This window comes from Eubalaena glacialis, chromosome 2 (genome assembly GCF_028564815.1).
Source record: "Eubalaena glacialis isolate mEubGla1 chromosome 2, mEubGla1.1.hap2.+ XY, whole genome shotgun sequence".
In the NCBI taxonomy this organism is placed as follows: Eukaryota; Metazoa; Chordata; class Mammalia; order Artiodactyla; family Balaenidae; genus Eubalaena; species Eubalaena glacialis.
The window spans coordinates 158,473,581-158,488,859 of NC_083717.1; the positions used below are offsets into that span (position 1 = coordinate 158,473,581).

The 15,279-nt window shown below is 41.1% G+C and overlaps 1 protein-coding gene across 6 annotated transcripts in view; it reads right to left on the bottom strand.

Moving 5' to 3' along the window:
• Positions 1 to 14,967, bottom strand: part of ZBTB25 (zinc finger and BTB domain containing 25) — a 121,416-nt gene extending 106,449 nt beyond the window's left edge. For 5 of the 6 annotated variants that reach the window (XM_061180897.1, XM_061180900.1, XM_061180896.1 and 2 more), the window contains exons 1-2: positions 14,845 to 14,967; positions 2,527 to 2,706 (exon numbers count right to left, since the gene is read on the bottom strand). In XM_061180897.1, coding sequence (XP_061036880.1) covers positions 2,527 to 2,699 — 173 coding nt within the window. In that variant the 5' untranslated portion in view covers positions 2,700 to 2,706; positions 14,845 to 14,967. The other variant, XM_061180894.1, reaches the window with a different exon arrangement.
• Positions 14,968 to 15,279: the final 312 nt, after the last annotated feature.

Here is a 15,279-nt window from a genome sequence, read left to right on the forward strand (position 1 = left end):
TTAACAGTCTATTGGGTATATAACCAAAAGAACTGAAATCGGGAACTCAAACAGATACCTATAGACCAATATTCATTACAGCATTATTCACATTAGCCAAAAGCTAGAAACAACCCAAGTGTCCATCAGCAGATGAATGGATAAACAAAATGCAGTATATACATACAATGGAATGTTATTCAGCCATAAAAAGGAATAAGGTTCTGATATATGTTACAAAATGGATGAACCCTGAAAACATGCTAAGTGAAATAAGCCAGACACAACAGGACAAATTTTATATGATGCCACTTATAAGAAACATCTAGATTAGGAAAATTCATAGAGACAGAAAATAGATTAGAGGTTACCAGGAGCTTGGGGGTGGAGAGAATGGGGAGTTGTTATTTAATGGCTACAGTTTCTTTCTGGGGTGATAAAAAGTTTTAGAAATAGATACTGGTGATGGTTGCATAACACTGTGAATGTGATTAATGCCCCTGAATTGTACAAATAGAAATGGTTAAAATGGCAAATTTTATGTTTACATACATTGTACCATAATAAAAAATAATTAAAAATTTTAAAAGGGTCTATTGGAATTGGTACTATTTAGAATTCAAATCACACTAACCTTATTTTGGCTTCCAAACTGTATTAATATATCTACTCTTTAAATCGCAAATGAATACAAGTGTAACTTTGAAAAGGTTTACATTAATCTCAAGCCCAATTTTCACATATGAATCTAGAATTCAGAAAATAGATGGAAATAACTGTGTAACAAGAAATCAGGAAACACCCTGCAAAATTAGGATAAAAACAACCTGAGGGAAATGCTGGATGACAAGGAACAATGGAATCAGTTGATGGACTTACCTTCCCTGAAGCAAAAGTTTGTGTCAATACATCAGAAAGCAAGAGTCAGTATGCCGGCAATCCATTTCTTTAGTCCTGATGTTTTAGGATTCCCTCTTGGGTTTCACTCTTACCTGTGACTCTTACCTCACTGCCATGGTCTGTGGCAGGGGTTTTTTATATCATCACAGAGCTCTTTTAACTGAGGATTTTTAGTTGCTCAACAGAGATACCACAAAGTAGGCCTGCTACCTTTGTATCGCCTGAATTTAGTTTAGCATGGTGCCTGGTACACAATAGGTGCTTTAAGTGCTGAACCAACTCACTGCTCTCAGATGAGGCTTATGTGAAGGTAGTGTTTCTAATCTAGTTTCTACACTGACACTTAAGTCGGAGAGGAAACTCTTCTGCGTGGCAGAAAAGACTACCCATGACCTGTCCCCGACTCTAACCTCCTCTCCCCTTTGTGTCATATATTCCAATCATTCTGATCTACTCCATTTTCTGAATGTGCTAGCCTGGTTCATATCTGCGTATGTTTTCATGCATTTTTCCCCTTTGCCTGCAACTGTAACTTCTTGCGTTCCTCTACAATATCTGAAAAACTCCTGATCCTTCAACATTCAGAGCCTCTGTAAAACCTGTTCCAACCTTCTCAAAATAAGGCTGCTGACACTCCACTCTACCTTGTGCAGCACTTCTATTATAGACATCACAGTAACTATTAATAGCAGCAGCTAACAGTGCAAAGCTCTGTTCTAAGCATTTTAATATTATTAATCCATTTAATCTTCTCAACACCATGGGGTGGGTATATTATTCTAGTGTTTTACAGAGAAGGAAACTGAGGCACAAAGAGATCAATTACACTGCAATTATTTCCTTTACATGCATTACCTCTCTCTTAGACTATAAACTTTTTTTTTTTTTTTTGGCTGCACCACCTGGCATGTGATCTTAGTTCCCGACCAGGGATTGAACCCATGGCCCCTGCACTGGAAGCAAAGAGTCTTAACCATTGGACCGCCAGAGAAGTGCCACCATGTAAGGTCTTTTAAAAAATCATACAGTGTTGCATCACTTTTAACCTAGGAGGTATTAAAGCTATTTTTTTTCAAGAGCTCAGAATCTGGATACCACTTTATAGCCCCCTCCCTAATACCCCATGTTGGGGTAATCTAAATTTAGAAAAACTTTTTTGAAAAAATATTTGAAACAAACGACATTTGAACTGTAATACGGAATATAAAGTGGGCAGAGTTATGACGTTGAAACCTTGCTGTGAAAGTGTTATGGAACAGAAATCAATGACTTAGTGATTAAGAGCACTGATTTGCATTTGAGTTTAATATATCAGCTGTATAATCCTAGATGGACAAGTTACTGAACAACTCAGTTACAGTTTCTTTTTCTCTAAAAAAGTATGGATAACAGAATTTACATTAGATAAATGCTTAGTGCTTGTTTATGGTATAAGCCTTCAACAGATTTTAGCCATTATTGTTTTCATTCTTATCTTCTACCATGGACTCTACATAGAGTTTAATGACAGATGCGTAAAAAAATTACAAATTTTTATTATTTCCTAAGGTGATCCCGTAACAAAGAATCCCCAAAATGAGATTATAATAAGGCTTAGCTATATCACAGTATCAAAAATTCTTCTGATTTACAGAAGCACATCCTTACCTTGTTTGGTGAATAAATATCATCTTGAAATAGTTAGAAAAAGCAGCAAGCACTGCTCTGTGGGCTTTGAAGTAGACATCTCCAATAGCAACTGTGCAATCACACAGAAAACCAAATTCTCGCTGCATGTTCAGCTGCTGCAGAAGGACAAGGCTATGGCTAGCTGTGTCCATTGTGGCTCTGAAAAAGGATAATATAGATTTTTTTTTTTTTTACAAGGTTGGCTATAGATCACACAAACCTACAGAATACAAGGAGACCTAAATTTAAATGAAATTATTCAACAGTTTTCAATACTGTTAATTTTACCCCAAACTTAGCTAACATTAAATACCCCATTATGACAATTGATTTCAACCCTGCTGAAATGATAAAATGTGGCCTTTTTAAAATCTGGTAAGAAGGTGGCTTGGTGTGGTGACAAAGACGTGAAAGGAAGTCTGTCCTTTTTTATCTATGCAACCACAGTTTCTAGTCCTCAGTTTCCTCACTGGCAAAAATGGGAATGAGGTACTGATCCTTGCCTCAGGGCCAAATGAGATAAGTTATGTGAAAAGCACCTTGTAATGGAAACTACTATTCAAATGTTGACTATAAATGTTAATAACATTACAGTGTGTCCTGCCTGGGCTAGAGCTGTCACTGCTCCTTAGGGATCCTCTGTTATGCTCAGGGGACACTGGCCTCCTAACTATCATATAATGTTTGGGTAACTTTTCAGTCACAGGAGCCCTTAAAATAGATGTCAAGCCACATCCCCAGATTCACATGGGGCCTGAAGCCCAATGGGAAAGAACCTAAGCCCTGACCTTAACTGGACTCAAACACATACAAGCATGGAGGTTCCCAAAGAAGTAGAATGAAGGATGGGACCACTGGTCTCAGGGGAAAAAATCACGCATGAGGAAGAACATGCAAAAGAATTCTGGCGGAGAAGTCTAGTGTGAGCAGAGCAGCAAGAACATTCGTGAGGGCCCTGGGAGGTGGGAGGCTGTGCCACCTTCTCCTTCCTCCACCTTCTCCACCTCAACTGTGCAGAGAGAAGGCAGCTGTGGTATAAAGGGCATCCCTGGGGTGCTGGGAGAACCTCCTCTAAAAAAGCAGGTCCTAAAAAAAGAAATGAAGTTTTCCTACTAACCAGAGAAACCAAAGTCTTAAGGAGGTCAGTGATGAGAGTGTGGGTTTAGCTGTCTGGAGACTGGCAGTAGCTTGGGCAGCAAAATGCTGAGTGGTGGATAATATAATAAAAATAGTCAACGGTTTATACTGTTTCCTGTGTGTCAGGCATTTTTCACTCATTTAATTTTCAGTTCAACTCTATGAGAAAGGAAATACTCAATGCATCTTACAGATGAAGAAACAATCAGCACAGAGAGTTAACTGACCCAAGATCACACTGGTCGTAAGTTGCAGAGCAGGGGATTCAAACCCAGGCACTGGACTCCAGAGCCCCAATGTCCTCCCTCTCCACCTCCCAGAAAAAAACACGACTCATCAACTGAAGGAGCCTAGGGAGCAGTCTACACATCAAGCACCCTGGGAAGCCTGCAAAGAAGAATCGGGGAGAAACCCAGATTTCCTACTGCTTAAGCAAATGCGACACAGCAAAACAAACATTTATACTTATTAGTGGATAAAGTCTAGATTATAACTGGTAAAGATAAAGGCAATTACTATTGATAAAAGGTTAAATCTATTTTTATTAAAACTACATAGGGGCTTCCCTGGTGGCGCAGTGGTTGAGAATCCGCCTGCTAATGCAGGGGACACGGGTTCGAGCCCTGGTCTGGGAAGATCCCACATGCCGCGGAGCAACTGGGCCCGTGAGCCACAACTACTGAGCCTGTGCATCTGGAGCTTGTGCTCCGCAACATGAGAGGCCGCGACAGTGAGAGGCCCGCGCACCGCGATGAAGAGTGGCCCCCGCTCGCTGCAACTAGAGAAAGCCCTCACACAGAAACGAAGACCCAATGCAGCCAAAAATAAATTAATTATCACACAGAAACGAAGACCCAATGCAGCCAAAAATAAATTAATTAATTAATTAAAAAAAAAAAAACTACACATATAATGTACTAATATGGAATAATATCCAAGACATAGTAAGTAAAAAAAGCAAAATGTAAAACTGTGTAGAGAAGACTATTTATGTAAAAGTGGTAGAGTGGTTATTTTATTTTTAAAGGTGGGGGAATTTACACATAAATATATTCTTGTTTATGTACACATGTCTGGAAAGGTTCAAAGAAACCAGTTTTGCTTCTGGGAGGGAAACTAGGGAGCAGAGAGTTAAGGGTGGGGGGAACTATACTGTTTGAATATGTTGAAATATTTCAGACAGACAGTAGGTAAAGAGAACAAGGTAACAACCACCCACCCCTGGGCACAAAAAGTAAACATTACAAACAGGGTAGAGACACCCTGGCATCTCTCCCACACTCTACCCCCCCACCCACCTTGCCTCCAAAGGTAACCACCATCTTGATTTTGGTGTTTATGACTCTCCTGTACATTATCACATTCTTACTGCATGTGTTCAGATTCCTTAAGAACGTTTGGCATTGTTTTGCATGTTTTAAAATTTTATACAAATAATATTATACTTTAGGAATCCTGCAACTTGCTTCTTTTAACTCTACATTCATACATTACGATACTGAGCAGGGCCCTGTGGGGCTCCTGGGCACAAAGCCTTTCTGTGTCCCCCATTTCTTTGATTACAAGACATAGCTTTCATTCAGCCTCCATGACCTTCCCTGAATTCCAACAGGCAGATTAAAGCAGTTGTTAATTCGGGAAAGGAGGGGATGCTAGACCAGAGAGAAATAAACAGTCATAGAAACAATAGTGCAGCCTTTGTGCAAGGTCTTGGTTCCCCATCAAGGGATACACACAACAATATCTTTGAGCTGTTTTGGAGATATTGAAACCCCCTCCAGGTGGGAGAAGTTAAGATTAACAATGGTATGCTGCCCACAAGCATGCAGACCCCAGACCAGATGGAACCTGAAGGTTGATGTTGCTGACTCCTACTTACCTCACCACCAACCCATCAGAAGAATGTCCATGAGTTGATCATGCCCTCTTGGAACCATTACTATAAAACTTCTCAGTATCCTCTCCAAGTTGGGATACATAGTTTTTAGAGGCAGGAGCCCACTGTGTCCCCCCTTTGCCTGGCAAAGTAATAAAGCTATCCTTTTCTACTACACCCAAAACTCTGTCTCCAAGATTCAATTCGGCACCAGTGTACAGAGAAACTGAGCTTTTGGCATCATTACTTTTAAAAATCCTACTAATTCAAACATAGTAGTTTCCCTTACTCCTCCCCCCGAGTAAAAAAACAAAACAAAACAAAACTCTCCCATACAATCTCATTTTAAAAGCTTTTAAGCATCAATGAAATAAGAAATAAGATAACAGAGCCTACAGAGACCTGAGTCTACCTTCTAAGAATATAAACGAAAATCCAGGTTGTGGGTATTGTTCCAAAAGGCCAATTAACCAAAAGTCAATATTTATTGTATTTACCATTTTCCTGATTCTAAAATACCACCAATTTATAAGGAGATTAAAAAACCAAAATAAAACTCTATGTTGGAGATTTCAATATGTGAAAACATGTCTTAGATTCAATAAAATGGTTCAAATTGAAGTACCTTAAACCAGTCTTACAAACTGTCTCCAAAAAACCCCCCTCAGATCATAAATGTTTTCAACAGTTCCATATATATATATATATATTTATACATACAGTGCATTAGTATAGTGAACTGTTGAACCATGTGGAAATGAAAATAGCACACTAAAAAGCCACATATACAAAAATCTGTGGTTAATGTTCTATGAGTAACAGTTAAATTCACTTATCGAACAAATATTTTGTGAAGAGAAATTTAATAAAGAAAAAATATTTGAAAGCATGCCTTGTACAAGGCACGGGGACAGAAAAAAATTACGATGTTGCAATCAAGATTATAGGCTAATAGGGGAGACAAAACATAAAACACAGTAACTATGACATGAAGTAAAAGTGATAAGTGCCAATAACAGCAGTTGGAGAACACACTATGAGGGGGAGATAAATGACAGGAAACCCAATGAAAAATAATGCATTTGAACTGGATTTCGATGAACAGGCAGAAGGTGAACATAGCATTCCAGGCAGAAAAAAATAGAATGAGTAAAATCACCATCATTAGGCCTGGGAATCAAAACTGCTTTAGTAGCGACATACATAAAAGATTAGTAAGGGAAAGGCATGGAGAAATAAAGACCAGCAAGTAGCCTTCTGCAATATACAAATAACAGCAGTGGGAATGAAGAAAGGAATACAAGAAGATATACCAGATGGAGACTGACATGACGTGGCAGAGGACTGGATGTGGTCAGCCACAGAGAAGATCAAGTCAAAAGTGAGTCTCGGAATTCCAGCTTGGGTAACTGCAAGAATTCATTCATTGCTTCGGGTCCTATTTGCAGAGTAACTGCCATGTGCTAGGTTGATACAAAGGTAGCATAGCAGAATGCCAGAGGAGAGGCACAGAAACTGGCTTGGTAAGAGAGAAGTTTCATTTTGGACACAGTGAGTTCGATGTGTCCACTCTAGGACATCTGAGTAGAAATGTTTAGTTACCAGTGGAGACAACAGGCAGCACTGGAAAGGAGATTCTCTGCAATAACAAGGCTGAAGTCACCATGATTAGATGGGACTACTGCGTGAAATAAGAGGGGGAAAGAGCTAAGAATGAATCCTTGAAAGACAAGAACAGTACAACTAGACAGAAGACGAAAAATAAGAAAATATATTGTCATTGAGAGAGATAAAGAAAAGGCAAGAACCTTGGTGGGAGGAGGTGGCAATGGTATAAAATGCTGCAAAGAAACACAGGATGAGGCCTATTACAAACACCCCCAAGTGTGCTGACCAAGAGGTTTCTGGTGACCTCTGACAACAGTCTGGGAAAGCAGCAAGAGCAAAATATCTGACTGCAGGGGAATGTCAGAAAGCAGAGGTCATAAAGGGTAGGTACAGACAGAACAGGACATTGAGGAAACTGCAGATCAAAGACTTTCAGGCTGAAGAGGGGTGTAATCTCTAGAAGCCGGAAAGAATGCAATCAAAAGTGTAAGTGTAGGGACTTCCCTGGTGGCGCAGTGGTTAAGAATCCGCCTGCCAATGCAGGGGATACAGGTTTGAGTCCTGGTCCGGGAAGATCCCACATACCACAAAGCAACTAAGCCCGTGCGCCACAACTACTGAGCCTGAGCTCTAGAGCCCACGAGCCACAACTACTGAGCCCACATGCCACAACTACTGAAGCCTGCACGCCTAGAGCCTGTGCTCCGCAACGAGAAGCCACCACAATGAGAAGCCCACGCTCTGCAACAAAGAGTAGCCCCCACTCGCTGAAACTAGAGAAAGCCCACACGCAGCAACGAAGACCCAACACAGACAAAAATTAATTAATTAATTAATTAATTAATTTAAAAAGTATAGGTGTAGCAGGTAGCCATGGAGAAAAAAGCAATCTCTTTTTCTGATGGTGGAAAGCAGATGGTTGCAGTAAGGACAGAGAATTTGAGCGTACTCTTAGATGGCATTGATTTACAAACTATGAAGTCAGTCCATATGCAGAGGGAAGAGGTGAGTTTAGGCCTTGAAACAAACCTATTAATCCCTGATGCTAATATAGAGTGTTGAAATTTATAGAGAACTTTGACACACAATAACGTATTTCTCTTTCTGCTTCAGATGAGATCATTTCTATTTACTTATCTTCAAGTTCACCATCATTCCTAATCTAACCCATTCTTTTTTTCAGGACTAAAATTTTCACCTCATTCTTTCTTAGTTTCTACTTCTCTGCTGAGATTTCCAGTCTGTTCACACATTACAACCTTATTTTGCTTTACATCCTTGAGCATAGTTATAGTAGCTGCTTTAAATCTTCTCAGCTAAATCCAACCTCTGGGTCATCTTGGGGTCAATCTCCATTAATTAGGGTGACAGTTTCCTGTTTCTTCATATGTCTAGTCATTGTGGATAGTATCTTAGACACTGTGATTACTAAAGACTCTAGGTACTGTAATACTCTTCTAAAGCGTACTGATGTTTTTGTTTTGTTTTTTGCAAATTAACTAGGCTGAACTTAAACTCCAAGTTCTGCCTCCCCGTGGTTTAGTTTTTTTAGTGCTAGGTGTGCTGTTTGGAGGCTGCTCAACACAAGTATACGTTTAGGGGCTGGCAAGAGATCCAAGCTGAGTTTAGATACAGGATTTGGGGTCTCCCCCCAACATCCTTTCTAGGATTTTCCTCCTTACTTTCTTCCTGTGTGGTCACTCTGAACTCTGTCCTCTTTTCTTCAAGCAAGTAAGACTACAGGTTATTATCACAGTTTTAGCCAGCCGTCCCCAACTGGGGACTTCTCTCCGGCTAAAAGCTATAAAAATGGAAAATTATTCACAGCTGTTCCATTCTTCCAAGCGTAGACCTCATTCCAGTTTCTGCTTGCTTTTTGTCACTCTCGAATGCCATCTGGTCGTTTTTAAAACTTTTTTTCAAGTTTATAATTTTTATTTGCAGAATCGTCCTGATAGGAACTCAGCCGTCACCCTTTATCAGCAGTTCTAAAAAGTTTTGGTCTCAAGATCCATTTACACTCTTAAGAAAAGTATTAAGGGCTGTTAAGAACTGTTGTTTATGTGGATTATATTTATCAATATTTACCATGTGCAGAATTAAGAGAAATTTTTAAAATTTTAATATATTTGAAATAACAATAAACCCATTACACATTAATATAAATAACACATTCTAAAAAATAATTTTTTTTTTTTAAGTGAGAAGGGTGGCATTGCTTTATATTTTGCAATCCTCTTTAATACCTGGCTTTAAAAAATACAGCTGGGTTCTTTTCTCTGCTTCTGCAATCAATCTGTTGCCACATGTTGTTTTGGTTCAAATGTATTAAGAGAATTTGGCCTTGGCAAAAGGGAGATACTTGTAAACCCACTGAAAGGGTTTCAGGAACCTTCAAGGGGTCCTTGGACCACACTTTGAGAACCTCTGCCCTACACTATCTTTTTTTGATCCTATGAGGTAGTGAAGCAGGTACTGTATTACTTCCATTTTCTGCTTAAGAAACCACAGGCTCAGAGAAGGCAGGAAAGGTACCCAAAGTCAGACAACTAGCTGTTAAATGGTGTTGGTAGAACTTCAGTTCAAGTCTGACTTTAAACTCAGTGCCCTTTCTTCAAAATTCCCATCTAGAACTTTCAACATATATACTGATGGCAGACTTTGCAAATATATTGAATCAAATAAGGGGGTAAATGTTCCAAGTTTATAACATGAAACAAACTCAAATCTGTTAACAAAAAAAGAAGTCATACATATATATACACACACACACACACACACACACACACACACATATAAGTTCATCCAAATTTGTTTGCATAATAGACCTTTCATGTGTTAAGGCAGCACAACCAGATTTTACCTCATGTTAATAGAGCCAATACATCACAAAGTTATTCAGAACGTTTTTCTAATGTAACTTACTTTGCAGATTATTAGCTAGGCTTTTTATATAGCCTTTGCTCATCATTTTTTGACCACTCATTTTATTTTCTTTAGTACGTGGAACAGCCAAAGTTTCCTATGTATACAGAAACATCTTAGAAGTCACATGTGAGAATTTTTGGTGGAAATTCAAAATGTGAGAGAGGTTGCAAAAAAATAACCTATCATTATATTTACAAATACTATAGCCAAATGTAACGGTCCTACATATTAAAATGCTTTATCTGTTATCAAAGTGGTATTTATAATAATAGCACTGATATTTAAGAGACTACAAACACCTTGTTTACTTACTAGACTGCAATAACTCTGGGTTAGCTCAAACTAAGTAAGCTAGTACAGCTTAATACTAGTATCTATGTTAGCTGAATTCAAAGTTAGCTTGATATCCAACATGTTTGATTTTTATTTATTTTAAAAAATCTATTATAATAGTTAGACTGGACTCTCAGATCTATGGTAGCCAGAATGATGTCCTACAATACACAGCTTTTCATTCTTGCAGGCTATAAGAATCTTTAATAAAAGAAGAAACAAAAGGAGTAAGACATCTGTTTCTTTGGAAAACAAAGTCTTAGATATTTTCTTTGTGGTTCTCACCACTGTGACTTTATTATTAATTATTGTTAAGACATGGAGACAGGAAAGTCGGCCCAGGAATGTGCACAGCTTTTCTGAGATACTTACTCATGGCTATAAATACAAAGGTAAAAGCAGAAATATCCAAAGTGCTACATAATAAGACTTTATACAAGGATTTTAACTTTTTAATGTACTTTCACATGATTGTGGTGGTGTAACGTTTTATAACCAAGAGAATGTCTGCAGAAATCATTTTACCCCAGAATAGTGGCTCTAACTGCTGACTGCATTGTAAAACCTTCCATGTAGAGTTGTACTGATGCCTGAGTCTTACTCCAGATGAACCCAAACAGAACTGCTGAGGGTAAGGCACAGATCCTTTTTTAAGCTCCTCAGGTGATTCTAATATAATGCCTCAATGAAGAACCACTGCATTAAAAGAACAAGGGACAAAGGAAACCCTAGAGACTATTTCACAAAACTAAAGTTACAGAGATGACGCAATTTCACAAGAAGTGCTCAAAATGTGGGAATTATACCAGTTACATTAAATGAACAAAAATCAACTACTGTAATTCTAATTTTAACTTTAAACTAAAATATTAGCCAGATTAAGAAACAAAAATATTCCCAAACTAGTAGGATGGGTATTGGGGGCAGACGAGGAACACAACATTTTCAAACTTTTTAAAAAGTACTTAGGAAAAAGAGGTGTATTTAACTCTCTCATACACCATTATACCTATTTTCATAATATCTGAAAATGACATGGAAATTCCAAATCTGAAAATTATTGTGTGAGGTAAAACCTGCAGTAATTCTAGGCATTTGCTTATGAAAATCACTGAGAGTATAAGAGAAGAGGGTAAGAAGCAGACGTGGTAGATGACACAGGAAGAGCAGTCATGCTCTAGAAACCTTTAACGGAACAGGGAAACGTTAGATTGGGGCCTCCTGCCTGTTGGCAGACACAGCCAGCCTACTACATCTCTATCCCCATCTAACCAACATGTGGGATGCCTGATAAAGCCGCAACACCAGGCAAACAAGAATGCTAACACCAGTGAGGGCAAATTGCTACCGGACTTTAAAAATACCAGAACCCCGTAAAGGAAAGGAAAAGATTCTTCTTAGTCTGCTAAAAAAATAAAGTCTGCATTTCTGAAAGAAGAATAAGCTACTCACAGGACAGGAGAAAGCTGGAAAACAACAATGCTAGTACACACCTAGAATACAGTATAAACAAGAATGATTATAACTTCTGAATATAGGTGAACCACTACTTCCTTTGCCATGGAATGTTCCACAAACACGTTATCCACATGGGCTAATGAAACCCTTTGCTTAAAGTGCCTAGGGTTTTTCAGGGGGAACAAAAAGTCGTTGTATGACTGATTTGTAACCAGGGAAGAAATGAATTAGAAAATTTTCAAAAATAACTAACTTAACACTATAAACACTTTTTCTCCAGGTAAGGTTAAAAAAAAGAAAGAAAGAAAGAAAAAATATTCCCACTAGCAAAGGGAAAGTAGAAGTGTTAATAAATTCAACCAATAATCCTGAAACTGAGGTTACTTTCTTTCCTCTTCCTCCACTTTCCCTAAGCAAGTTCAAGTAGCAATATCTCTTCTATCCTAGAGGAAACACTGTTTAGTTATTATCAATAGCTATTATTATACAGAATAAATAGTACGTGCAAGGCCTTGTGCTAAATGCTCTATGCACATTATCTCTTTTAATCTTCACCATGACTATATGTATTATTTTTATTTCCATTTTACAGATGAGGAAAAAACCTAGGCTTAGGACAGGCAACTAGCAAATAGTATAAAGTGGGGATCAAAAGCTACGTCTGACTCCATAGCCTGTCCTGGTGACTATAAACTGGAACAGTATTTTTCTTAGCATTCTTCTCTCAAAAGACTGAAGTTCACATGCAATTTGGAATAAATAAGCAGAAAGGGGGCACAGGAAGTGGTGCAGAAATACTTTATAATTTATCAAGATAAGAGCACCTGTGCTGCTTTTTAAGACAAGGGGAAAAAAACCCTCAACGCTTTTTCTGGCCTTGTTATTACTAAAATGGAGAAGTTTTTCTTTAACAAGATGGTCAAGCACCATCTATGGACCATAGTAAATAAATCACTTCGGTTCAGTGGTGGGGAGAGCATTATGCAACACTTCCCAGCACAGCCCTGGCCAGGGTAATTTATGGCCAAGGCACTTGGGCCCCTCCCCCCCAGCTAGACAGCCTGGCTCCTTCGCATTCCCCTCAGGAGATAGGGTGGAAGCACACAGCTCCACTTTCTAAGGCATAGAGGGCAGCTGAAAGTCCTGCTCAGCCTCTCTGGGCAGCCACAGGCGCCAATAAATCAGCCACAGGCGATTCTCTCATCCCCTTCCTGGCTAGAAATGGTAGCAAGATCTAATGCAAAAGAGCACTGACCGGACTTGGGAGATAAAGTGATTTAGGCTTGAACTCTACTGCAAATGACTGCATCATCGAACCCAGGTAAATCTCTGAGACTCTTTCCTCGCTTGTAAGATGGAGACAATACTACCTCCTTTTTGCTAAGTATTCAAAATTCATCTATGAAAGCAGCTAGCCACTGCAGGTACTCAATAAACAGTGACCACACCTGAGCAGAATCCCTCTACTACCTCCAAGACATTCAGAGCAGGGCTGGGCAAAAAGGTGTAGCAAGTCATGTGAGGTCCCCTCCTCTTTTCTTGCTGACCATCCCTGTGATGCTCCACTGCTTCCTGATAACCTCCCAGCCATCAGAACTCATCCATTCTGCTTCCTATCCCATCGGTGTTTTGTTCCCTATTAAAGAGCTGATGTCTGATAATGGATTAATAATTTACACTTAATTAAAGCACATGCAGATTGCTAAAGAGGTCTTTGATGCCTTTACCCAAGGAAGCAACCAATGCTGTAAATCTTGGTTATTCTTGCAGAGAATAGGGCTGAATTTGGGGGGGGGGGGGACGACAAGCTTTGAGCCCAAAGTACATTAATAGGCAGCTTATTCCACCTAGAAATAGTCAACTGCATTCCTTAAGACACCAGAGCCGTCACACTAGCCAAGTCTGATTTCTCAATAACCGGAATCAAGTCAAGCATAATCACCTCTGGCAGATAGTCTCTACAGTGCCTGGGTTAAACTGGCACCGCACTCCGGCTGCGGCGAGGAGCGTAACGACCAAGGCATCTAGAGCCTTGGAGTCCAGTTAGTAAAGAGGTATGGGACTTCGATCACGCTACAGTCTTTCGGCCTAGTGTCCTCATCTGTAAAATGAGAGGGATGAACTGCATTTTCTATAAGGTCCCTTTCAGCTTTAAAATTTGTGATTACAAAGTGTACTTTACACACTTCACAACATCCTTTGAGAATCAACAGCTTTGCCAAAAAGACTTTAGTCTCAAGAGAATGCATGCCATTGGGAGGAAACGGACGTTAATTTATGAAACATGTCAGCTGCTGTCAATTTCCAGGTACAGCTTAGAGCAGCTTGACAAGAGCTTGCTTGCTTTCTCCAAATAATGAGTGCTAGAGAAGGCAGTGATAGACGGAGCAAGCTTTAAAAAGAAAAACTGACTTTGCTTAGAATGAGATTAATATAATCTGAAAAAAGAAAAATGAATTATGGGGATGGTGGGGACTTCCTGCCCTAGAGACGAGGTAGTCACAAACGGGGGTGGGAAAGGGAGGACAGTGGCTGCAGCGTCCCGCAGGTAGCACCTGGAGACCCGCCCACTGGCGAGAGGGGTCGGGGGGTGCGGCTGCCTGGGGAATGCCTCAGGCCCGTCGGGGCTTCCCGCGCCGGTCGCACCCGGACTGGCAGCCGGAAGGACTCCGTGCCTTTAATGCGCCCCCGCGCCCTCTCCGGGCCTGCGTCAGGAGGCACCAGCCGCCTGGTGCGGTCAGCGAAGGGCAGCTCTGGACCTCCTCGGCCCAGTTCTCACTCGCCGTTGCCATTTTCCTCCACTGCCCTGACATCTCAAACGGACCAAAAACACCCCCCTCCCCAGCTACTTGCATCTGTCCCGCGACCGACGCAGCTGCAGGCCGCCGCCCCAGGCGGCTCGCGACGGGAGGGACTGAGCCCGGGGCAGCCCACAGGGGCCGGGCCTCATCACTTACCCAGAGGCCGCCGCGGCGGGCGGCCGGCTGACTCCTCCGTGCGGGAGGGGCGGCTCCCGCGCCGCGTACGTCACGCGGCGTCGCCGGCTCACGCACCCCGCGGCCCGCTCTCGCGCGGCTTCCCGCGCCAGCCGTCCCGGGATGGGCCCACGTGACCGCGCGCCTGGTAGCTGGCGCACCAGAGGGGCGGGGGGGGGGGCCGGTGTGCGTGCGTGCGTGCGTAGGTGCGTAGGTGCGCGCCCGCCCGCCCGCTCAAGTGGCCGGGCGGGGGGTTGGCCTGCGCTCCGGGTGGCTTCGCCACGGTCGCTAGTCGCGACCCTGTAGGCGGAAGCGTGGAGACGAGCTTGAGCGTCAGGCTCCCCACACACAACCGCGTGACCCGGGGACTTTCCCCAGGGTGTGCAAAAGCACAGGCACCCCCTCAGTTAGGAGATG